General features: G+C 48.6%; 1 protein-coding gene across 3 annotated transcripts in view; it reads right to left on the bottom strand.

Moving 5' to 3' along the window:
- The window catches only part of TNKS2 (tankyrase 2), a 2,182,082-nt gene that overhangs the window by 1,133,590 nt on the left and 1,024,199 nt on the right, over positions 1-24,293 (bottom strand). For all 3 annotated transcript variants that reach the window (XM_069611330.1, XM_069611331.1, XM_069611332.1), the window contains exon 15: positions 21,691-21,856. In XM_069611330.1, coding sequence (XP_069467431.1) covers positions 21,691-21,856 — 166 coding nt within the window. The remainder of the gene's footprint in view (positions 1-21,690; positions 21,857-24,293) is intronic.

Genomic DNA, 24,293 nt, shown 5'->3' with positions numbered 1-24,293 from the left:
TGGAATGTTTCACCGGGTGCTGCGACTCGCGGCATTTTGATTATTTGGGTTTTTCACCCGGGGTATCACCCTCAGCTGTCTTCGAGGGGGTCAAGGCCGCGTTCTTGAAGAAGCTTAACATTTTCTTTCTGAATTCCTCCCACTCAGCTTGAGAACTGTGTTTAGTGGGACAGGAGACCCTTTCTGGGGACACAGAAGACGAGGAATGGGACCTTCAACGTCTCTTTTTTGAGTGACTTGATCTCGATGAATGGTGGGAGCTGCTTCGAGATCTAGAATGGGAATGTTTGAGGGCGGGGAAACGAATGCCTCGACTCAGCCGACGAAACTTTCGAGGAGGTTTTGGCTGACTTACCTCTCTCGAGCTTCCCCTTGCGCTCCTTCAAGGCTTTCGCCGTTATGGACATGCAGTCCTCACACTCGGAACAATGGTGCTCGGATCCCTACCACCATAAGCAGATCCTGTGTGGATCCGTTATTAACATTTTTTTACCGCAATCTCGACATTTCTTGAAGCCGGATAGCGGCGTCGTCGGTTCTGATGAAGAAGCCATCGAGAACGATAAGGTATATTCGAGTAGAAATAGATAGTTATCCTGACTGAACTGAGCAATGACGTTCCGAGGCCCCACGAAGTGCGGAAAAACGGAACTGAGCAACGGACACAGCGTGTGGCTATTTATGGGCATGGTGACGTCGGCGCCGATACGGTGGCCGTCGAAGGATATCGACTCGGCGGACGTCGACGCGCAGCGCCCTCTACAGAAAAAATTTCCGAGGCCAGCAAGCTGGAAACGTATTATCAAAGATAAGGAATATGTCGGAGGACACAATCCCTTCGAAGAGGCCCTTCTTGTTGAAGTTTTCCTCACTGAAGGCTTCATAGACAGTACAGGGGCTGTCCTAACTGATTTTTCATCAGAAGAGTGTACAGCTAGATTTCAAATGTAGAAGGAGTCTTCTATGTCAATCCTTGAGAGTTTTGTTAGAAAAAGTCTTACAAATATCACATTTGTGAATGTCATGTGGATAGAGACAATGAATACACTGCTCATGAGGGTCTTTCATTTAGACCAGCTTCTTCTTGCATCTTACACAGTCCCTGCAAATGGAAGGTTTCTTGGTAGCAGGTTCCTCTGACATGGTGTGAAGAGAGGATTCACTCGACAAAGTTATTGCGAAAACGAGTGTTTTCTGAGCCCAGAAACACTGTACAGGAACAGTTTGATCAGGAGATCAAGGAAAAGCTGTTTTTTGAGAAAAATGATTAAGCTAAGTCTGTTAGACTGCAGTGAAAAATCTGAAGATGGCTGCTTGGGGCAGAGCTTAAACCCTGCCACCTCATTGGTTAGGGCCAAAAAGGACCAACATAAGGTGGAGGGACTACACAAGTGAATGGCTCATAGGCCATAAGGCGCAATCTACATTGTATTTCTATGGAAATAATGTATTTATATGTAATCTTTTAATAATTATTGAAATCACAGAGGATTCCCAGTCTGACCACAGAGAATAATCAAGCATCTGAATCTATAAAAGATCCAATGCTGGTCGAAATGCCATTTGGTGACGGAAAAAGGATCAGGCTAGAGGTGGGTGGGGGTGGAGGAGAAGAGGACATGTGAAATTGGGGAGTTGGAGGGAGTGTGGGGGTGCTGCTGACCAAGTTCAGAGCACAAACGTATCACACAAAAAAGATAGATTATTTGCAGGCGTTTACAGGTAACCAGGGTTATTTGTAGTACATTGCTAATATAACCACGGTTATGGGGAAAAAATATTTTAAGTACAGAAAAGGATCAAGTTACTTACCTGTAACTATTGTTCTCTAGCATGGGCCGGGCATGGATTCACATGGTCATGAATATTCCCCGTCGTCAGGCCATAAATCCTTGGTAAAAGAAAAAACAGTTTCACTTTCACTTACAAACTGTATTTATCCTCTAAACCAATCAATGCACTCTGGGTCATACTGCCCTCAGCCAATGACTTCCCTTTCCCTAAGCTCCTCCTCTGGCAGCCATCTTCAGATTTGGTCAGCACGTAAAGTGCCAGTATGACCAAGAAGAGCCGCAGAGGGGTAGGAGGGAGGGTTCGCATGTGAATCCATGCCAGACCCATGCTAGAGAACAATAGTTATAGGTAAATAACGTGTTCCTTCTACAGCATGGGGTGTGGCGTAGATTCACATGTTCATGAATAAAGAATACATAGCAGTATAACATTACACAACCACGGGAGGTGGCAAGGCACAACAGAAGCAATTACTCTTACCTCTGGAAGAGGCTCAGCTTCAAGCTAACAGGTTGCATAGCACTGCTTGGCCGTCCATGGACTCCTCTATGGAATCCCTGTCGACGCAGCAGAATCTTGTGAAGGTGTGCGTGGAGCTCCACGGAGCAGCCCTGCCGATGTCCAGCCGGGTAGGGGTCAGTTTGCCAACTGATGAGAGTGTCAGATGGAAGCCTTGGACAAGGCCTTCCCATGATTAACAGGACCAAAGTTCACAAATAGTTCAGATGTCTTCGGGAAACTCTTTGTGCGTGCCACGTAGACCTTCAGAGCACGAGCCACATCCAGCGAGTGCAAAGTCCTTTCAGCTGGAGACGAAGGTTTCGGAAAGAACACAGGCAACACCAAAGGCGTGTTGAGGTGGAATTCTGACATAACTTTTGGCATGAAGGAGGGGTGCGTCCGCAGCACCACCCTTGTGTTGTGAAAAGTCAGATATGGCTGTTTGCAGGAAAGGGCCTGGATCGCACATACTCTCCTGGCAGAGGTGATGGCCGCAAGGAAAGCAGTTTTCCATGAGAGGAACTTGAGGGACCCAATGCATAGGCTCGAAGGGGGCAACCCCATGACCCACATCAGCAGCACTTTGAGTTTCCACGCCGGGGTCGGAGCCATCAACGGCGTGAATAATCGAAACAGTCCTTTGAGGAACTCCTTGGCGAGACGGTGGAACCAAAAAGAAGATCATCCTGGGGACCTGGTGTAGTGGGAGACATTTGCCAGATGCACCTTGATAGAGGCGTGTGCCAGCTTCGGCCAAGGACAACAAGTATGGAAGAATCTGCTGGGCTGTGACCCTCAGAGGGTTGATCTTCTGTGACCGGAACCATGTAACAAAACGCTTCCACTTGTGCCGGTAGCACTTCAGAGTCAATGCTCTGGCATTGGCAAGGACCTCCATCCAGTCCGCCGGCAACTCCCATCCTCTGAAATCTAGAGGGCTGCAGGAGCCAAGCCCTCAAGTTCAGCGATCCTGGGTTGCGGTGCAGGATGGCACCTCCTTCTCTGGTGAGTAGGTCAGTGACCGACAGGCAGAGAAGGTCTGGGTACCAAATCTGCCTCGGCCACGCCGGGGCAACGAGTATCATCCTACATCGGCACCATTTGAGTTGATTGATGACTCGCAGCAGGAGAGGCAACGGAGGGAACGTATTTAGGAAGAGGCCATCCCACAGAAAGGAGAAGGCAATCCCCCATGCTAATTGGCTGGTGGAACCTGCTGGCAAATTTCTGGCATTTGGAGTTTGTCACCGTTGCAAACAGATCGATCTGGGGTCTGCCCACTTGAGGAAGATGCAGTCCACCTGATCCTGTCCAAGTTCCCACTCATGGCAGGAGCGCAGCTCCCTGCTAAGAGAATTGGCGATGGTGTTCTTGACTCCCACCAGGTGAAAGGGGATGAGGAACATCTCTTGGGTGACGGCCCAGTCCCACACGTCCTGAGCCTCTCTGGAGAGTGATGGGGTTTGGGTGCCCCCTGCTTCCTGACGTAGAACATTCTGGTGTTGTCCGTGAAGATACTCACCACTTTGCCCTTGAGGGATGGAAGGAATGACTTGAGGGCCCAGAACACTGCCCGCTGCTCCAGGATACTGATGTGGAGATCCTTCTCCTCAGACAGCCACAGACCTCTGCCGTGGAGACCTCCGGTGTGGGCTCCGCAGCCCTCCAGGGAGGCGTCCATGGTGACCATCGCCTGGTACGGAGGGGTCTGAAATCCTGTGCCCCTGGCGATGTTGGAGTGCAAGCCCCACCAATTTATCGCTCCACGGAACTCCTCATTGAAAGCAATCTTGTCTATGAAGCTTCCGGGCCACTTCAATCCAGCGAGCGTCCACGAACTCCTGAAGGGGTCGCATCCGCAACCTGCAGAGCCGGATGAGGTAGATACACGACGACATCATGCCGAACAGCGACTTGATTGTCTACACAGTTGCGGTCTTCAGTGTTAACAGCCGTTGCAACTTGCCCAGCAGGGCGACTATCATCTCTTCCAAGGGAGCCACCAGGCAGGAGAACATGTTGAGCCAGGCCCCAAGGAACAGCACGTTCTGCGATGGTATCAAGCAGGACTTTGGATAGTTGATGGAGAACCCCAGATCCGTCAGCAGGCTGACGGTCACCTCCGTGTGGTCCACGGTCGTCTTCCTTGACCTTTCCCGGATGAGCCAGTCGAAGAGGTATGGGTACACGTGTATTCCTTGGAGGCGTAGATGGGCCGACACTGGTGCCAGGCACTTCGTAAGCATCCTGGGGTCTGACTTCAGTCTGAAAGGGAGGGCCTTGAATTGGTAGTGCCTCCCCTGTAGCACGAGACGCAGGAACTTCTGATTCTTCTCATGAATGGGACGTGGAAGTATACGTCCTCCAGATCCAGTGATGCCAAGAAGTCTCCTCCCTCCAGTTGGACGAGCACGTGCTACAACGTGACCATCCTGAATTTTTGGGACTTAAGGTATTTGTTGAGACGCCGCAGGTCTAGGATGGGCCTCCAGCCCCCGGTCTTCTTCCTTACCAAGAAGTATCTTGAGGAGACTCTGAAGCCCCAGAGTCGCTTTGGAACCAGCTCTATCGCCCCTTTTCTTATCATGGCCTGTACCTCCTGCAGGAGCTCAGGGATGTGCTGCTCCTGCAGGCCACTAGAAGCATTCACAGACACTTTTGCTGGAACTCAAGTGTGTCTGTGGGCGAGAGTGTCCAGCACCCATCGGCCGGTGGAGATCTTCCACTCGCTGACAAAGCCCGCCAACCGGCATCCCACCAGAGCTCATAGGTGGGTGCCCGATGTGCCGGCCAATTCAGTCTTATTTCGGGGCCTGCATGCCACCTTGGGAGCGATGACGACATTGGCCACCTCCACCGAAAGCCTTGGAATGGCCTCTGTAGACCTCCTAGGTCGTGTATCGGGAGGGTCGACGGTACAAAGCGGACCCTCCGCCGAAACCTTTAAACGATCTGCCAGACTTCCCGCCGGATGTGCGAAAGGAAGAGCAGCATTGCTGAAGAGTGCCCAGGGCACAGGCCGTCTCTGTGTCAGTATTAATGGCCTGCAACTACTCGTCAGCCGCCTTCCTAAAGAGGGTGTCCTCATTGAAGGGCATGTCCAGCACCATCGTCTTGTCCTCCTGGCAGAAGTTGGTGGCTTTCAGCCAGCCACGACAACTGAGGCAGACACTATTCCCCATCTGTTGGAAACCAGTGTCCGCGATGTCCAGGGCCGTCATGATGGCATGGTCCGATGCCACTTCCCCCTCGTCTTTGAAATTCAGCAGATGTGGGAAGTCATGACAAGCTTAACTCAGTGCGTTCCCGTTGCAATGCCCACAAGCACATGCATATTATAAGAGAAGATATAAACAATGAAATACAAAACGGCATTATGGGAGACACAGCATTATGGGGCGTGTGCCGAATTAAGCTTGTCATGACTTTCCACGTCTGCTAAATTTCAAGGGATTTGTTGCGTTAAATCTGCACAACTTAACTGCACCTTAAAAAAAAAAAATTCTGTGAATGTATATATACATTCAAGGAAAAAACTTTAAAGTGCAGTTAAGGTGACTAAACTTAACGCAACACAACTCTTGAAATTCACTGCATTGGGAAATTCAGGACTAGCTTAACTCGGCGCATTGCTGTTGCAAAGCTCAAAAGCAAATATATATTATAAGAGAAGGGAAAACACTAACAAGCCAACAGCTATGGTCTTCAGCCATGATCAGTGGCCATCGGCCGTGCCCACTGTATATTTGAAATCAGTAAGGCCCACTAGCCATTGCCTTTGCCATGCACACTGTATTTAAAAAAAAAAAAGAAACTGGCCTTGATATTTGGCCATGGCCAGCAGCTGAGTCCACTATACAAAATCTCAACCAAATCGGTTGAACAATTACATTTTTTTTAGATTTCTTATGGTACTCACTACACACCTTAACTATAGTGCAGCGACCACTGCACTATAATATATACACACATACACATACACACACAAAAACACAGCACTTTAAGATATGCCACCTAAACTACCAGCACAGTGATAACAGCACCAACAGCGTTACTGACATCACAAATGACATCGCTGCTACACTGGATCTAACCTGAAAGCAAGAGCGATGCAACATTTAAATGTGCATTGATGCATCTAAAATAGAGCATATGGAGACAAGTACAAAGGTTGTGTGATGTTCACAGTTAAAAATACTATCAATGTACAACCATGGTATTCTTGCACACCTGAGAAGACAGTATAGAATGAATATTTACCATGAAAGAACAAATTACCAACCTCTCAGTGATATCTTTTCTGATGGATGTTCCTCCCATGGATTCCTCATCTCTGATATACCTATCCCAGCGCAACAGTTCTTCTGAAACCTTTCTACCGCCATGGAGTGCAATGTGACTCAGCGTAGTCTCTGCCCAACACGTCTACACGCCCCGCGCTGGGCATGACGTTGGGGGCAGTATATGCAGTGGCACTGTGCCATGTGTCCTCAGTTCCAAACTTTTTCCCCAGCACTCTGATGCGAGGGCAGATCGGGAGCGCGAGGAGGCATCTGGGAGAGGACCACCCATCAGAAAGAACATTACCGTGAGTGAAGTAATTTGTTCTTATAATGGATTCCTTCCTCCTGTGGATTCCTCATCTCCGATACTCTCAAAGCAGCACGTAGACCTGGAGGAAGGAGAAAGCAGGCACACCACCTAAACCAGAAAACTGTAGATGACTGCCCTACAAAAGGGAATCAAACCAGTAATGCTCAGCAAACTTGATGCCCACGTTGCCGCCTGGCAAATATCCTGGGACAGGGATTACCCTCTGCAGGGCAGAGGTGGCAGCCACTCCTCTGGTAAAATGAGTAGAGACCCTCTGGCACATCCTTACCAGCCAGATCATAGCATTCTGAGATGCAGAGAATGATCCACCTGGACAGGGTTGTTTGGTCACAACCCTGCCAGTATGATCACCAGCATAACCAACAAAAGGCTGGTCATCCTACCTAGCCTTTCGTATAAGAGACGTATAACTTGAGGGCCCATACCGGGTCCAACTGATGGTATCGTTCCTCTGCCTTGGAAGTGTGAGGCAGGGGTAAAAACACAGGAAGATACATCTTCTGAGAGATTGAAATCCAAGACCACCTTTGGGAAAAAGAAGGTCCTCACTCTCAACGTCAACTTCTCTTTGGAAAAAAACAAATAGGGAGGTAAAATTGACACACCTGGAGCTCACTCACCCATCTCATGGAAGTGATTACACAACGAAACTCCCCTTGGGAGGTATGTAACCTAATAGCACATGAATGAAGGAACACAAACAGATCACCCATAAATCACCCATAAAAAATGTTTTTAATCATTCAAATCACACACCGGAGCCACAAACTGGCAGGGACGACAAGGGTTACACAAACTCTGCAAGAAGTGCATGACAGTGGGGATTGTGAAAAAGGAGCCCTGTTTCCAGGGACCTCTTGAACACCAAAATAGCAGTGAGGTAACCCTTGACAGTGCCAATCTACAGGCCCGCTTGGGCCAAAGAAAGCAGAAAATCTAACACAGAGGACAAGATAAAGGATCCAGGTCCTCTCCCTGGCACTAAACCGAAAAATGCACGCTACCTGCAGGCATACTTGGATTTCTTAGTGGGCCTCCAAGCTGTAAGGAGCACACTGTGGACGGCAACTGACAAGTTCCACTCCTTTTAACTTAGCCTCTTAGTAACCAAGCATAAAGGTTCAGGCTGCTGAGATTCAGGTGTAGGACCCGCCCGTCCGGGAGAGCAGGTCGACTATGCTGGAAGGAACCATGGAGGGCAGATGGACACGACCAGCAAGTTCAGATAACATGTTCCTCAGGCCCAGTCTGCAAGGATCAGGATCATCATGGTTCCGAACAGGCACAAACTCTTGAGAACCAGCAGAATTACAGGGATTGCAGGAACACATAGAAGTGTCCACTCGGCCGTCAGTGCGTCCCCCAGAGCTCCCTGACAAAAAAAATTGTCTGGTGCATAACAACTTGCACTCCTTGTTGACACTGCAAGCAAAGAGGTCCACTTGAGGAGCTCCCCAAAAGGTGAAGATCTCCTCGAGAACTTACTACCAGAGCTCCCACTCGTGGGAAGGCTAAGGCTAAGTCTGTCTTCTCGAGGCATCTGCTGTGACATTCTCTTGTCCAACCAGATGAGCCGCCGCCTGAAAGATCATACCCCAGAGCCCAGAACCACAGTAGCATTGCCTCTCTGCACAAGGCAAAGACCCCACATCAACTTGTTTGTTGAGGTAATACATGGCTAATATGTTGTCCATCAGGATTATAATTAGTTTTTTTATAACGCGCTTAATACCAGCGAGAAGTTTCTAATCGTGGGATCAGGATTCAAACCTGTGTTGCACTGCGTCGTCTTGCTTCCAAGACAAACGCATTTCCCCTGCGCTATCCTTCCTCCCCGGATCAGCACAGTCTTGTTTTCACAGAGGGAGGAAAGCGACCAGAGCCAGCCTGTTCTCACCCCCACTCAGCCCCAGCAAGTTGATGTAGCCCGGAGACTGCGCGGGAGACCACAGTCTGCTCACTGTTAAGTCTGATAGGTGAGCGTACAACCAGTCAGATTTGCGTCCATGAACACAGTCAGGAAGGGCCAAAGTTGGTGAAACAACACACCTCTCTGCATGTTGTCTCGCATGGCCCACCACACGAGAGCCACCCGATTCGAGACCTGTAAAAGGCCCGACATAAGGCCCTGAAACTGCAAACATTCGCGACGGGGAAGCCACTGAAGCAATCTCATGCCCAGCATAGCCTCTGGTACCACTAGGATGCAGGAGGACATGAGGCCCAGAAGGCGCAGGAAAGGCTAGGCAGGGACTTGCAATTGGAGGTCATTGACCATCCGAAAGATGCCTGCCATTTGGTGTTCGGGCGTGAAAGCTCTGCCCAAGCGAGTGCCAAAGACTGCCCCAATGAACCAGAGAGACTGGGATAGAAAAACTTGAGACCTTGAAGTTCGAGGAAAACCAAGGCTGTGCAATAGAGAGCATGTGTGCGAGCTTGGGTGATCCAGTTGTCTGGGTAGGTAAATAAATGAATGCGCTCCCTTCTGAAGCAAGCTACTACCACTGTCAGCAGCTTGTTGAAAACCCTGTGGGCCGAGTAAAGACCGAACAGCAGGACCTTAAACTGATAATGGTGTTGACCCACCACAAACATTAAGTGCTGTAATGATGATGAATTGGCGCATTGAAGTAGGCATCCTGAAGGTCCAGGGAACCCAACTAGTCCTGCAGAACCTGGGCTAGAGTAACCATCTTGAACTTTCCTTGCATAAGAACAAGTTGAGCAGCTGCAGATCCAGAATGGGGAACAAGCTTCATCCTTCGTCGGGACCAGAAAATAGGTGGAGTACCATGCCTTCCCTTGTTCTGAGTGCGGAAATAGCTCAATTGTGCTTTTTAACAGGAGCTTAAGGACCTCCTCCAGGAGGATTGGGTCTGGAGAAAAAGGGATGGCCAGAGGGCCGTGGTCCGGGGAGCACTGAAGGAATGAGAGGCAATATCCCTGTCGGATGACATATAAGGCCCAAGCATCAGACATATTTTTCTACCATTCCGGGATGAACAAGGAAAGACCTTCTGGAGGGCGTCGGCCTTGGCTACAAAAAGATTCTGGACCTCGAAAGGCATGTCCAACATCCTGGTCTGGACACTGGCCGCAAACCCTGACATACTCCACTTCGAGTGGTGCCTGACCACTGTGCTAGTGGCCATGGGCCTGCCCACACAATCCACCATGTTGTCCGGACTACAGCATCTGGCGTGCCACCTCCTTGACATCAGAGACCAAAGACAGGAAACCGTCCCTCATCGCTCCCTTGGGAACATACTCAGCCGCATTGATTGCCACCATCCAAAGGCCGAAGGATAAATTACCCATGGCGCAAGAGGCATTCACGGGCCACAGTGCAAGACTGCCTAACGCAACCACCTTCTTGCCCCATGTGTCGAACCTCTTAATCTCCCAGTCCAGTAGAAGGGACGGGAAGGTAGAAGTCGTCAGGCTAGCCATCACAGCCTGAACCACTAAGCTTTCAGGTGAGGCATAGGAACAAAGAAAAGTTGGGTCTGATGGAGCAGGATGTTGCTTCCTCCCCAGATCCCTGCCCACTGCCTGAACAGAGGCAGGTTTCTCCCACACCCCCAATACGGGGGCCTCCAGTGCCACATTGAAGGGCAGGAACATCTCTTTTTTGGGGGCATCGTACAGAATATTGCAAAGTTCGTACTGAACCTTGGCCCTGAACAGAGCAGATCGGCCCAGTGTACTGACCACCAAAGTCATCAAGTGCAGGACGGCAGCCTGAGGCTTTCCTGGGGTGGGAGCAGGGACAATGTCCACCTCCGGGTAGATCTCAAGGCCACTGGCTCCCTGCAGGTCCTCTTCCAGGTCCAGTGTCGTCTCACCTTCCCCAAAGAATTCTTCCAGGAAGTCCCACACCTCCCTAGAGCCCATAGGTTCCATAGTTTCCAGTCCAAGGGGACCTGGTCGTCTTCGTCATAGATGTGGTACATCTTTGACATGAAGGTGTCCCTTAAGAGTAGGGCTTATTACCGCAGAGCCATGGTGTCCCACTATGCCGGTCTGCGCTGACAACACCAGTGTTGCTGCTCCTGAAGGCGGGGCCCATCAGCGACGAGAGACCTCTGCCTGTCCAGGACCAAACACTTAAGCAACAGATATGGTGGGACCATGCAGCGCCGTAGTCAAAGCGGACGGTGCAGTCGCCTGTACAGGGGTGGAGGCTGGAACCACGGTGCCTTGGTGAAGATGTCCAACATCTTCAGGCAGGGGTTTTCCATTCCCCAGGCGTGGATGATTGGGTCGGAAAAGAAACCTGCGCCAAACACTCAGAGGACTCCATGGAGCGGTGGCTCTTCTTCAAAGACTAATGCCGGTGTGAGGACTCTATTGGGGAGAGGGACCTCTTCCGATGCTACTGCTGCTACTTTTGCTTTTATTTGTGCAGAGTAGCCTGCTCTTTGGAGCGTCGGTCCGCATCCTGCAACCTCGACCACAGAGCCTCACCCTTTGCCTCGTGGACGAATGTGAAGATCTTCACTGCATTCTACCCTACCGGAGGGCCTTCGGGTGCATTAAATGGCATGATGCGCAATATTGGGTGGCATGTTCTACGCTGAAGCAATATAAACAAATCCGGTTCGAATCAGTGACTGACATCTGCCGATTGCAGTCCACACATGGCTTAAAACACGATGCCTTGGATGGAGTAGGCATGGGGAATGAAAAATAGGTAAGCTCGACAAGCGTGCTCCAATCAGCAAATAGAGTGCACAGAAAAAAGGAACCAAGGTCACCTGACCCCAAAGTCATGTCCGCCTCGGGGTGCTCGGAGGTTTTGTGCGTAGCTGCACTGCGCCCCCTGGTGGAGGAAAGGTTTCTGAAGAATTGCTGCGCCAAGATAGGGATATCATAGATGAGGAATGTGTGGGAAGAAGGAATCCATTAGAAGTATACTTTAGAGCCTTTATCACTGTGTCCTTGAATGGTACCCTTTGCAAAGTAGACATTCGTAGTAGTATAACTGACTTTGCAGCAGTCCATAAACGATTACAAACATAAATGAGAAGGAACAGTTTCCCAAAGTATAACCGGCGGTACCGCACGTCCTCCTGAAGAAAGTACTGTGGAATAAGCGGCAGCGCGTAGGGCGCCAGCCATATTTGGTGACACTGGGCACTCAGTTGTGGGATAGGGCAATGGCATTACAGTTTTCAGTGCAGATTCCCTGGTGCTCACTAACCCCAGAGACAACTCAAGTGCGCCAGGGTATCCATACACACTGGGATCCGAAGGGAGTCGTCACGGTAGGAGACTTGCTCACTGCCGCTGTCTTTACACCATGGCCAATTCCTACTATACCGAACTATAAGACATGCATTACTCACCGTAATAGCATTTCTGATGATTGTACGTGCTTAGATTCACATGCTGTGCATATGGACCGACATCCAGTGGTAATTGCAGAGTATTGCATCTTGTCTTTCGGGGACCAAAAGGGGACGTAGGCATAAGTGTGTCTCTAACACTATCCATATTGTGACGTGTAGTGCACCCAAATTCCCTCACGCGCCGAGGTCCCTCCGATTGTATTTTTTCTGCCATGAGGTAGCCCAAGGCTATTGTGAGTGAGTACATAAAGAGAGAAAGTAGTAAGACGTCTATGTTCCTTCAATCCGAGCGGGCAGGAAGGGTGGATGCTTGTGAATCTAAGCAGATACAATCAACAGAAATGCTATTACGGTGAGTAATGCATGTCTTCTGATGCTTGTTAATCTGCTTAGAATCAAATGCTGTGCATAGACTAGCGAGCAGTACCCGGAGTTGGAGGTGGCTTGTGAGAAGGAACAGTAGTGAAAAGATGTCTTAATACTGCTTGTCCCACCTGAGAATCAGATCTAGAATGAGTGTCTAGGCAATAATGTTTTGTAAAAATGTGTACAGAACTCCAGGTTGCCGCTTTGCAAATGGAATCAAGGGGAACATTTGCAATGAATGCTATGGAAACCCCAGTGCCTAGAGTAGTGTGTGCTCTAGGCTTGAAGGGCAGTTCTTTCTTAGCAAGAGTATAACATAGTGTGATGAATTTGACAATGCACCTTGGGATAGCTGATTTAGAGACAGGATCCCCTTCTCTACCAGCTGCCACTGAAACGAAAAACTGGTTTGTCTTCCTCAGCAGTTTCGTTCTTTCCAGGTAAGACATGACTGCCCTGCGCACATCTAGTGTGTGTAGGCTTTTTTTCGGCCATGCTAGTCGGATTCTGTAAGAAAGTGGGTAGTTCGATTGATTGGTTCACATGGAACTTCGAGATGAATTTAGGCGCAAATCTGGGATGAGTGCGAAGAACCACCTTATCCCTGTGGACTGTAATAAAAGGGTCTAAAACTGAAAGGGCCTGTAGTTCGCGAACCCTTCTAATAGAAGTGATAGCCACTAGGAAGGCTGTCTTATAAGTAAGGCCTTTTACACTTACTTTATGCATTGGCTCAAAGGGGGAACCCATGACTCTGGTCAAAACCACATTTAGATCCCATCCGGGAGCTGGGTTAGAAATGGAAGGGGGTGAATTCTTTTAACCCCTTGAATACAAGCCTTAATAAACACTTTATGTTGTGACGTAGTGTAGGCTGATAGAGCAGCTAGATGAAACTTTAGGGAATTAAAAACCAAACCGTAGTCTAACAAATGAGTTAGGTACAACACAATGTGTGTAGGTGTGCAGTCAATGGGATTGACACTTTTGGTCTTACACCAGATGACAAAGCGTTTCTACTTACTGGAATAGCAATACCGCGCGTGTTTGGTTTTCTAGCCTCCCTGAGTATGTCCATGCATCTCTGAGGGAGTTGAAGGTGTCCAAACTCTATGACCTCAGGAGCCTGGCCGCTAAATTCAGAGTTTGCGGGCATGGGTGAAGTGTCTCCCCTCCTGAGACAACATGTTGCACCGGCAGGGTAGTCTCATGGCGGGGGAGGGGGGTAGAGGGACATTTCCATTAGCATGTTATCCAGAGTCTGTTCCCCTTGGAGCGGTTCTGGGGGTACCTGGAGGCATAGTCTTGGCATTGGTCGTTCTCCTGAGTTGCGAACAAGACGATATCTGGGAAGCCCCATTCTGCGAAGACATTGGAAACAATGTCTTCATGTAGACGCCATTCGTATTCTACGGGCAGTGGGAAATCTCTGCTGAGCACGTCCGCTAGAAGTTTGAGTTCTTCTGGAACGTGTTGGGACAGTAGGAACATCTTGTGTTTGAGAGCCCACATCCAAATGTTCTGTGACAGCTTGGATAGCCCTGGAGAGAGTGTGCCCCCTGCTTGTTTAGGTAATACATGGCTGTGGTGCTGTCCGTCAGGACCAGGACTGTCTTCCCCTGCAGTTGTGTTTGAAAGGCTTTTAGTGCTTTGAACACCGCTAGCAGCTCTAACAGATTTATATGGTTGGATGCTACTGGTGGGGACCACACTCATGCGCTGTCTGCTGAAGCAGGTGAGCCCACCCACCTCGTGAGAGATGCTTCTGTCGTGAGAGTGGCTTCTACTGCGGGGGTGGTGAAAGTTTTCCCCTTCAAGAGGTTTTCCCTCGACCACCACTGCAAAGAGAGAACGAGGGCTGGCGAGACAACTACCAGCTCTTCTCATTGTCCGCTGGCCTGACACTACTGGCTGTTGAGCCACTCTTGCATGGGATGCATGTGCAGCCACGCGAGGGAACTAAGTAAATGCATGACGCCATCATACCTAGCAAGCACATGGCCTTGCGTACCATCACTTCCCGACTAGCTACATATTGAGCTATCTGAGAAAGCATGTTCTGAACCCTCTCGTTGTCTGGATTAGAGCCCCTAGAAATTGTTTGACTTGACTGGGGTCTAGGCTGGATTTCTTCTCGTTGATGGAGAATCCTAGATTGAACAGGAGGTCTATTGTCTTCCGAGTGTTCAATAGGCATCCCCTGTAATGAGCCAGTCGTCGAGGTAAGGGTGAACCGGTACGGATAATCTGCGCAGGTGTGCTGCCACTACTGCCAGTACCTTTGTAAATACCTGTGGCGACGAAGCAATGCCGAAGGGGAGGACTTTGAATTGATAGTGCTTGTCCTCTAAAACGAACCTTAGATATTTTCGGTGTGCTGGCAACATTGAAATATGAAAGTATGCATCTTTCATGTCAGTGTCGCCATGTAACCCCCCCCCCCCCCGCTTCAACAGTGGGATTACTTCCTGAAGAGTTACCATACAAAACTTTTGGGGTTTGACAAATTTGTTTGCTGGGTGCAAGTCTAGTACAGGGCGCATGGTGAGGTCCTTTTTGGGTACAAGGAAGTACACTGAATAAATATTCTTGTTTACCTGAAGAATAGGGATGGCTTCTATGGCGTCCTTTTCCAGCAGTGCTTCCACCTCTTGGTTCAGGATTCGCAGATGGTCTGGCGTCGGGTCTTGGGCGGTCTGAATGGTGGGGGTCATGCGAATTCCACACAGTACCCGTGGGTGACCATTTTTGAAACCCATTGGTCTGATGTAACTCCCTCCCATGCCGAAAGGAAAGATGTTAAGCGCCCCCCTGACACGGGTTACATGGGTTGGGGCCTGAATCCATAGGTCTTTCCTGACTAGAGGCTGTGGCTCCCCTGGAGTTGGGGCCTCTGCCTCCACCCTTCTGAGTGATTTGTTGAAGAGACTTAAGAGTCTAATGCTCTTTTTTGGCAGTCTCTAGAGCCTCGTCGACTGCTTTATCGAAGAGGTTAGATTCCTCAATAGGCTTATTAATAAGGGCTGCTTGGGTCTCCGGCTTGAAGCCAGAGTTTCGGAGCCAAGTGTGCCGTTCGAGCAGGGTGCCCTGAGCTACGGACCTTCCTGCCATCTCTGCTGTATCCAGGGTGTTTTTAATTACATTTGTGTTGACCTGCCTGCCCTCGGCCATGATAGCGAGTAATTTAGTCCTTGCAGGTTCAGGCACTTCCTGGAGACCTTGTATAAGGTTGCACTGCTCATCAGCATAACTGGCAAGCAATGTGGTGGTCTTTGCTATGCTCGTGGTAAAGGCTGCTGCTGTGCTGATACCTTTAACCAAGGCATATAAACTTTTGGACTACTTAACGGGAGGTGCCTCTCCCATAGCAAGGGGTACTCCCGCCCGCTTCCAGGTGGTGGTAACCACTAAGGAATCGGGAGTGGCGTGGCTTTTAATATATGGAGGGTCAGAGGGCGCTGGCCGAAATCATTTCTCCACCCTTGGATTTACTGCCCTGGTCTGGGCTGGTGTGACAAGAGAAGGTGCCAATCTCCTTTTAATGGAGTTTAGGAGAGGAATGGCTTGACTGGAGGGGGGAGGAAGTTTCTTTAAGAATGTCCTCCACGAAATCTTGTTCAGGTATGGCTTCTTGGGTGGCGATCTGAAAGTAATCGGCTGCCTTCCTCAAGATTGCATTAAAGGCCATTTGATCGTCTATCGGTGAAGCTTGGCGGGCCGAGGTGGAAGGAGGGGAGTCCACACACAGGACATCTGTGTCCTGATTGTGAGTGGCAAGTGCCCATGGCTCCGTCTCAACTTGATGAGTGTCCTGCCAGTTGTCTGTGGCATCAGCCTGCTCATCTGCAGTATAGTCCTGTAGAAAGGTAGTATCTTCTTCCTCATCATAAATATCTTGCTATGTGTCCATTTGAATTTCATCTTCAGGGTGGATGGAAGTGAAATGGTCTTGAGGAGATTCTAAATCTCCAGCAAACCGTAAGGTTGACACAGCAAGAGGATCCTCCCAAGGTCTCTTGGGTGTAGGGTGCTCTGAAAGCGACACAATCCTTTCCAAGCAGTCCATGCCCCCTTGGAATTTTTCCCTGGTCCGACGATCCAGAAGGTGCAAAAGGTGGAAAATCTTCATTTTCTTGCCTTTGGCGTCGAAATGTATTACTGATAGTGCTAGACTCCTGACTATCTTCATAGTCTTTGCGAGCATCGGGGTGCTGTGGCGCGTCTTTAGACGTGTCCGCTGCACGCTCCTTGCGTTTAGTTGACTCTTTCGGCATCAACCCTACTGCCGAAGTAATCCTTGCAATGCTTTTGGCGAATCGGGGTGTGCCGTACGACTAGGAGGCCTAGCAGTAGATTTTTCTCCTACCAATTGACTAGGAGGCCTAGCCGTAGATTTTTGTACTACCGGGGCCTTAGGGGGCATCTCCTGAGCGCGCTTTGCCTTCCAAATGTGATTTTGAGGTAGCGCCCTTAAGTTTCGAAGGCCCAGTTGCAAGACACTGCTGCGGATGCGGGGAAGGCTGTTGATCTTCAAGATCAGAGGATTCCGTCAACATTTTCGGCGGTCCAGTTGGCGATTTCACCCGTTTCGACGAACCCGTTGAAACCAGGGAAGGGGTTGTGTGCTTAGTGCGTGTCTTTTGTACGCCCCCCTCGCCGGGTGTTGTCCCTGTAGCATGACTTGCGCCAGGCCTGGAGGGGTCGGGGACAGGCGTGGCGGACTCGGAAGTGTCCGTCGTAAGGTCGATAGTATCCGATATGGATGCTTGGTCATCACTCGTGCCCCTGTCACTTTCGGCGGGTGCGACGGTTGTCGAACAAGATCCAGCCCGCGGCATGCCGTAGGCGGCCCACTGCTTAACACGGCGCTCCTTAAGTGTTTTAGGTCGAAGGAGTCTACAAGCAGCGCACAGCACTTCGTCGTGGTCAAGGGGCAGACAATTATTGCACTTATCGTGCTCATCCTTCCACGGGTATCTGACCCTGCAAGAGGGGCAAAACCTAAATGGTGTCCTTTCCATTGCGAAAGGTAATGAAGAGGATGACCAGACCTAGAGGGTAAAGAGGGGGAAAGAAGAGAGAGACAGCGAAAGATATGACCACCCCGACCCCACTCTCCCTACTGTGTAGGCCGGCCAGAGGGCCCGGCCACGTGGATGACTCTGCTGCCGGATCTTAGGCATCGAGGTCCACCACCGTCGAAAGTTACTAGTCTTCGTCGTAGTATTTGAAGCACTGTTGAAGTGACTAAGGGAAATAACCGACAAAGTCGGTAAACAAGTATAAACAAAGTCTCTTACGAAGAGCTCCGCATTGGGGCGACCAGTTATCTGGGCATAAAAAAAAACAATCTGAGGGACCCCAGCACGCGAGGGATTTTGGGTACACTATACGTCACGATAGGGATAGTGTTACAGACACGCCTATGCCGATCTCCCCTTTGTTCCCCGAAAGACGAGATGCAATACTCTGCGGTTACCACTGGATGTCAGACCATATGCACAGCATGTGATTCTAAACAGATTAACAAGCATCAGAAAGAACTAGATCACATATAGATGGCTTATGTAGGGGAATTGCTGGAAGCACAGTTGGTAATAGACACCCTGTACGACATCACTGAAAGCATGCAGACGATCTCTAGGCTGTATACATTGCTCCTTACGAGCAGACCCATACCCGAGACGACCATACGAGCTAGGTGGTAGGAAGAACTGGTAGCTCAGTTCCAAGACACAATGGACGCACTGATTGCGATACCTCAAGAAAGTATCCAGGAACACGAGGTTACAGCTGATCCAATTGTATGTAACGCACCAAGCGTACTGCCCCAGATGTGCAGCTCCGGAGTCCGGCATACTGCACATGTTCGGGTCCTGTCTGGTCATAAGGAAGTTCTGTGAGAGTACGGAGGACAGATTGAAAGGAGGAAACATTAATATACACCCATTATCACCCACAGCCTGCTTACTGGGCCAGTTTACACGCCCTGAACACTCACGCTCGGCTTCCAAGATGAAAGACCTGGTGTTCGTGCTGGCAAAACGCAGGATAGTGATGACATGGAAGTCCCCGAAAGGTCCCCATATAGCAGACTGGTGGCAGGACCTCAAGAAATGGGCACTGGCAGAGCCATTTGCATGGCGACGTGCAGCACACGTAAGCCTCTCAGACACCAATGCCAACATGGTTACATGGAACTCGATTACCCAGTCCCTGTTCATGCCAATGACACCAGAAACAGAGGTTGAGCAAGAACCCAGAGTACCCACACAAATAGACTTACTCTAGCATAACATCGGAGTAGCGGATTGTATACTGAATTACTGGCAATATGGGGGGAGGGCTTGTGGGGAGGGGAAGGGTATGTTGCGGGTTTAAGGGTATAAGTTGAACGCTTCTTTTTTTGGTGTGGTTAACGCAACATGGCATGATGAAACGCTTGATGATGAAGTCCTGGTGCAGATACCTGACAATGCATAGATATGTTGTAATGATTTCAAGCGCCTCAACGAGATCTCCTTGTTTGATGCTTATCCAATAACTTGGATAGATGACCTCGCTGAAACCTTGCGGAAGGCGAAAATCAGGTCTACCCCACACCTGTCGAAGGCATATTGGTAGGTACCTCTGGCGAAGGAAGCAAAACCTAAAATGGCCTTCTCCACAGCCGAGGGCCTGTTTCAGTGTTAATGAGAATTCTCTGTTAAGGCTAATTTCCCAAAACCTAGTGAGTCCCCCAGCAGCTTTGCTGGATTTTTGGGGTTTATTTTTTTCTCCTGCTAAGAGTGAGACTCTTTCTCCCACTCTTAGAAATGATTTGAGGTGTTCCTTTGACTTTGTATGTGTTTTATGGGCTATGGGGTCCTTTACCACATAGGGCTTCATGTGTTTTTGGTATGTGGGTTACACAGCACCCTCCGTGCAGTAACCCAGGGGTGTCGTAGCGACCCCCCAACCTAGACTCCATACCCTGGGACGGACTACTGTCTCCCAGGGCATGTAAAGTCACCATTGGCTTTACTAGTCTTAAATTGTGAACAGAACCAGTACAAACCATCATATTGTGGACGTACTGGTCGGGCCAATTCGATTGCCCCGGGGTCTGTTGTTCGAGGGGGCACTGTCCAGTCCCCCCCGACCGTGTTTTGGCTGGTGGCAGTGGATACTACTTTTTATATTCGACCGCAAATATATTCCTATGGGATTTTCCCATTGTTCGAGGCTACTGCGTTTTAAAATAGCCTTGAACATACTGCCGGTTTATTAAATTAATATAAATTCACCCGTTGGTATTTTTTGCCAAAATGGCGTTTGTGTTCGCTTCTGTGACTCCAACCCAAGTCGAGCCCTTTGTTCCACTTTTTGGCGGGCTTCTCCACAGAAGCCTCCAAAAGTGGTGCCACTCTGTCTGGGTACCACAGGGGGTGTGGGAGGGGGTTTAGGCACCCTGGACTGAGTTGCCTCGGCAACTCAAGTCGCACTCGTGTGATTGGTCCAAGTGGTGAGCCGCCCGGCTCACCACTTAGCATGTTTGAGTGACAGCTAGGCTGAATGAATGGGGGTTTTCTGCATAAAAGCAGGGCTTTGGGGACTGGAACTTCAGAAGTCGCCACAGGACCTAAAGAATCCGAGGAGGGAGAAGCTGAGCCAACCTGCAACGACACCACCGGTGGAGCCCTGCTCAACCGTCTCACCACTTTTCCCGACGACAGAGGAGATCTCCAGCCCAGAGAGTCTTCTTCCTTTGACTGGTGGGGATAACCAGTTTTCCCGTCTTTTCGCCTTCCTGGACCATCTTGTGGCCGCCTTGCCTGTGCCAAGCACCCCGGCAACCAGAATACCACGGTTTACCACTACCGCGATGAAAAGGGTAGTACCTTGTAACCGGGAAACTCCGCGGCTGGTTTCTTCCCTGGCAGTGCAACGACCTTCAGCTTTCCTCCATGTCGAGACCTCCTCTTCCTCTGGACGAAACACCGACTTGCAAACGCTGCCAGGAACAACTGCCCCCGCTGGAGCGTTCTTCCCATTTTCAGGTACTGTGTCCCGCCTGGCTTCCCTTGCGACAGATCGTTCGGGGTGACAGTAAATCCTCGACTTTCTAACCTGGGTTAGCCTGGGGACTGTTAACTAACTTTTCCTGACTTGATCTCAATCTTTTGTGAACTATCTACAGAGACTCTTTGGGCATATCCCCACTGTGTGATCCTGGACACATTTCGCTTGCTCTCTATAAGAGTGGGCCTGGCATTTGGACTTCCTTGCTCTCCAGTAGACTTTGCCTAACCTTCCTCACTGTGGTTCTTTGAAAGGTAGTGAAATTGTGTGCTTTCATAACTTTGCCTTTTCCCTCCCTTTTTCTATAACTTATTAGAGTGCCATCTTATGTTAAGCGCTCACCTCTGTCTGAAAATAAGTTGCGTTTCTCACTAAAACTTGTCTAATAAGTAATTAGGGTTGTATATATATATATATATATATATAAATATATATATATATATTAGTGACTGTGTGTTGAATTTACTTACCTCTTTTTGTGCTAGTGTAATTTACAAGTGTGTCTTTAAATAAATAAGTATATACTTTTACACCAAAGCTCTGGTCAGTGTTTGCTTGTGCTACTGTATCCCTGTACCTATTGTGTATACTCTATATACTGCCTAACTCATCTTGAGAGCGGTCTGACTGCTCAGCCACAGCTACCAGGTAAATCTGGGTGGTACAGACTGCTACCAATTGGGTTTAATGCCAACCACCTGTAGTCCTAAATCTTTTGCAGTGGTCCCTAAGGGAACTGCACAGGTTTCTGCCTAACATTCAGTTCATGTTTTTTTTGTTTGGACTTCATGGGGCCCAGCAACATTCCAGAGACTAATGGACCATGTTTTGACCCCATGTCAATAATTCCGGACTGCCTTGACAACAGTGGTATTGCAGATTCCATTCCCCCCATAAGATTGCACAGGACCCGATACATAGGACTGAAAGGAAGCCAGTTATAAAAGTCAGATACTTCAATTGAAAACAATACTAATAATACCATTGTATACATCTTCCATACCTGTAACAGGAGCTTGCATATTTCATACTTTCCTTTTGCTGCTGCTTCATGCAAAGGTGTGAACTTCCATAAATCAGCAACATTGACAAGTGCACCATGCTTAACAAGCAGCTCTGTCACTTCGAAATGACCATAGGAACAAGCATTGTGTAAAGGGACAAGCCCCCTGCAATTAAAGCAAAAATACAATAGTAAACATTAATGGTGAAGTTTCATCATGTGTGAATAAATAAGATTCTTTCAACTACTCGGACAAGTTGACACAAAAGGTAAAGTATCCCAGTATTAAATAAAGTATCTGCTATTGGTTAAACGCATCTTTCTACAGTAATGCCCAGCATGGCATAATAGATACAGTCAAGTCACTAGACTACTTTTAAAATCCTGCAAGTACTGGAAACAGATTGGCAGCTTTATTTGTACAACTATTTTATCTGTATTTTAATGTTTTTTCTAATACCTTTAATTATTATTTCAGGCTACTTTTAAATTGTCATGCAAGGATGGCTAGGGGGTTAGGTACAGTACTTGTCTGCAAACATCGAGGTTAGCATTATGCAAAATAAATATAGCTCAAGGGCTTAGGGGTGGGCATTCCCACCTACCCCATTTTGAAAATATAACTTCAAGGCTGTATATTGGTTACAAGGAGAGGGGTTTAGCTGGTGTGGTATGAAGGGGTTCCCCTTGGTACTGTTAAATCAATAGCAAATCAAAACCCATTTTTAAACCAAATGTAGATAGTTGCATAGATTTTGCTTTTTTAAATTAAATGTCATTTCTTTGCATTCATCATTTACAATTATTTCAGGAATATTATAACACAAAGCGATGACAAAATGTGGCCAATAGACCTATCACGGGCCTACTTGAGACCCAACCCTTCTACGTCTGTGGCCCTTTGGGGACGTTTATGGAGCCCAAATGTGGTTGGTGTAAGGATGCAAAAGTACAAGTCTGACACAGAGGTGGCATATTGGTTGGCATAGACTTATTTACAACAGCAAAAGAAAAAGAAAAGCTTGTCTTGCCCTACTTACTATGAGGGGTTTCCCTCCCTCTACAAAAAATACTAAGGACCTAGTCAGGATGTCCGTAAAGTAAAATGTCCTGTGCCTAAACCTATTTCCATCCCTTACACTTTCAAACTAAGGAAAACAAGGTGTCTCATTAATCCAGAAGAAGGCCCCTCTCATTCTACATATAGACTCCAAGGTGCAGTTCTTGTGAAAGAATACGCAGTTAAATGTCCACTGTTGGAAACTTCAGATCAACTTAAAGAAAACAGTTTCTGAATCACCCAGGAGGGATCTCTTCCTTGGTGGTTGCTTCCACTTATAAACAGAAAACAGTTCCTCAAATCTTCTGGAGGAAAAAACCCTCAGTCTGTGAAACAAAAATGAACCTTTCAAGTCTTTTATTAGGCCTGGTTCACGAACCTGCCAGACTTGATTTCACGACTTTGAGCTCCACAAGATGTTTGCTCTGTCGCTGGTTTTCTGTTTTATCTTTTTGCACCTTCTCAGGGCTTCCCTCAATGCTTCTGGGCTCCAGCCCACTCGTTATAGGTATATTTGCACTGGTGTGGGTCTTCGACCTTTAAATACTTCAATGATGGGCCTTGCCCGTTTCGATTTGGTCCCAGACCCTGTTGTACGCTGGCAGGGCTTCCACGCTTTTATATGAGTTGTTAGGGAGAATTCTCTGTTTAGGCTGAATTTCCTAACCTAGTGAGTCCCCCAGCAGCTTTGCTGGATTTTTGGGGTTTATTTTGTTCTCCTGCCAAGAGTGAGACTCTTTTACCCTCACTCTTGGACATGATTTGAGTGTGTTTCTTTGGATCTAGAAGTGTTTAATGGGCTATGGGGTCTTTTACTTCATAGGGTTTCATGCGTTTTTGTGATATGTGTTACACAGCACCCTCAATGCAGTAACACAGGGGTGTCATAGTGACCCCCCAGTATAGACTCCATACCCTGGGACTGACTACTGTCTCCCAGGGCATGTATAGTCACCATTGACTTTACTAGTCTTAAATTCTGAACAGAACCAGTACCAACCATCATATTGTGGACGTACTGGCTGGGGCAATTCGATTGCCACAGGGTCTGTTAGTCGAGGGGGCACGTCTCCATCCCCTCTGATCGAGTTTTGGCTGGTGGCAGTGGATACTACTTTTTATATTCAACCGCAAATATTTTCCAATGGGATTTCCCATTGTTTTAGGCTACTATCTTTATTTAATTACTTACGGTAGCCTCGAACATACCGCCGGTTAATTTAATTAATATTAATTCTCCGGTTGGTATTTTTTGCCAAATCTTGATTCTAAAATGGCGTTTGTGTTCTCTTCTGTGACTCCAACCCAAGTGGAGCCCTTTGTTCCACTTTTTGGCGGGCTTCTCCACAGAAGCCCTCCAAAGTGGTGCCACTATGTCTGCGGTACTTAGGAGGGGTGGTAGGGAATTTAGGCACCCTGGACTGAGTTGCCTAGGCAACTCAAGTCGCACTCCGTCCTGATTGGCCCAAGTGGTGAGTGAATGGGGGTTTGCTGCATAAAAGCAGGGCTTTGGGGACTGGAACTTCAAAAGTCGCCACAGGAC

The sequence above is a fragment of the Ambystoma mexicanum genome, chromosome 8 (genome assembly GCF_040938575.1).
Source record: "Ambystoma mexicanum isolate Mex_15411 chromosome 8, UKY_AmexF1_1, whole genome shotgun sequence".
NCBI lineage: Eukaryota > Metazoa > Chordata > Amphibia > Caudata > Ambystomatidae > Ambystoma > Ambystoma mexicanum.
The sequence above is the reverse complement of the archived record's forward strand: the minus strand, read 5'-3'. Positions and strand labels throughout refer to the sequence as shown.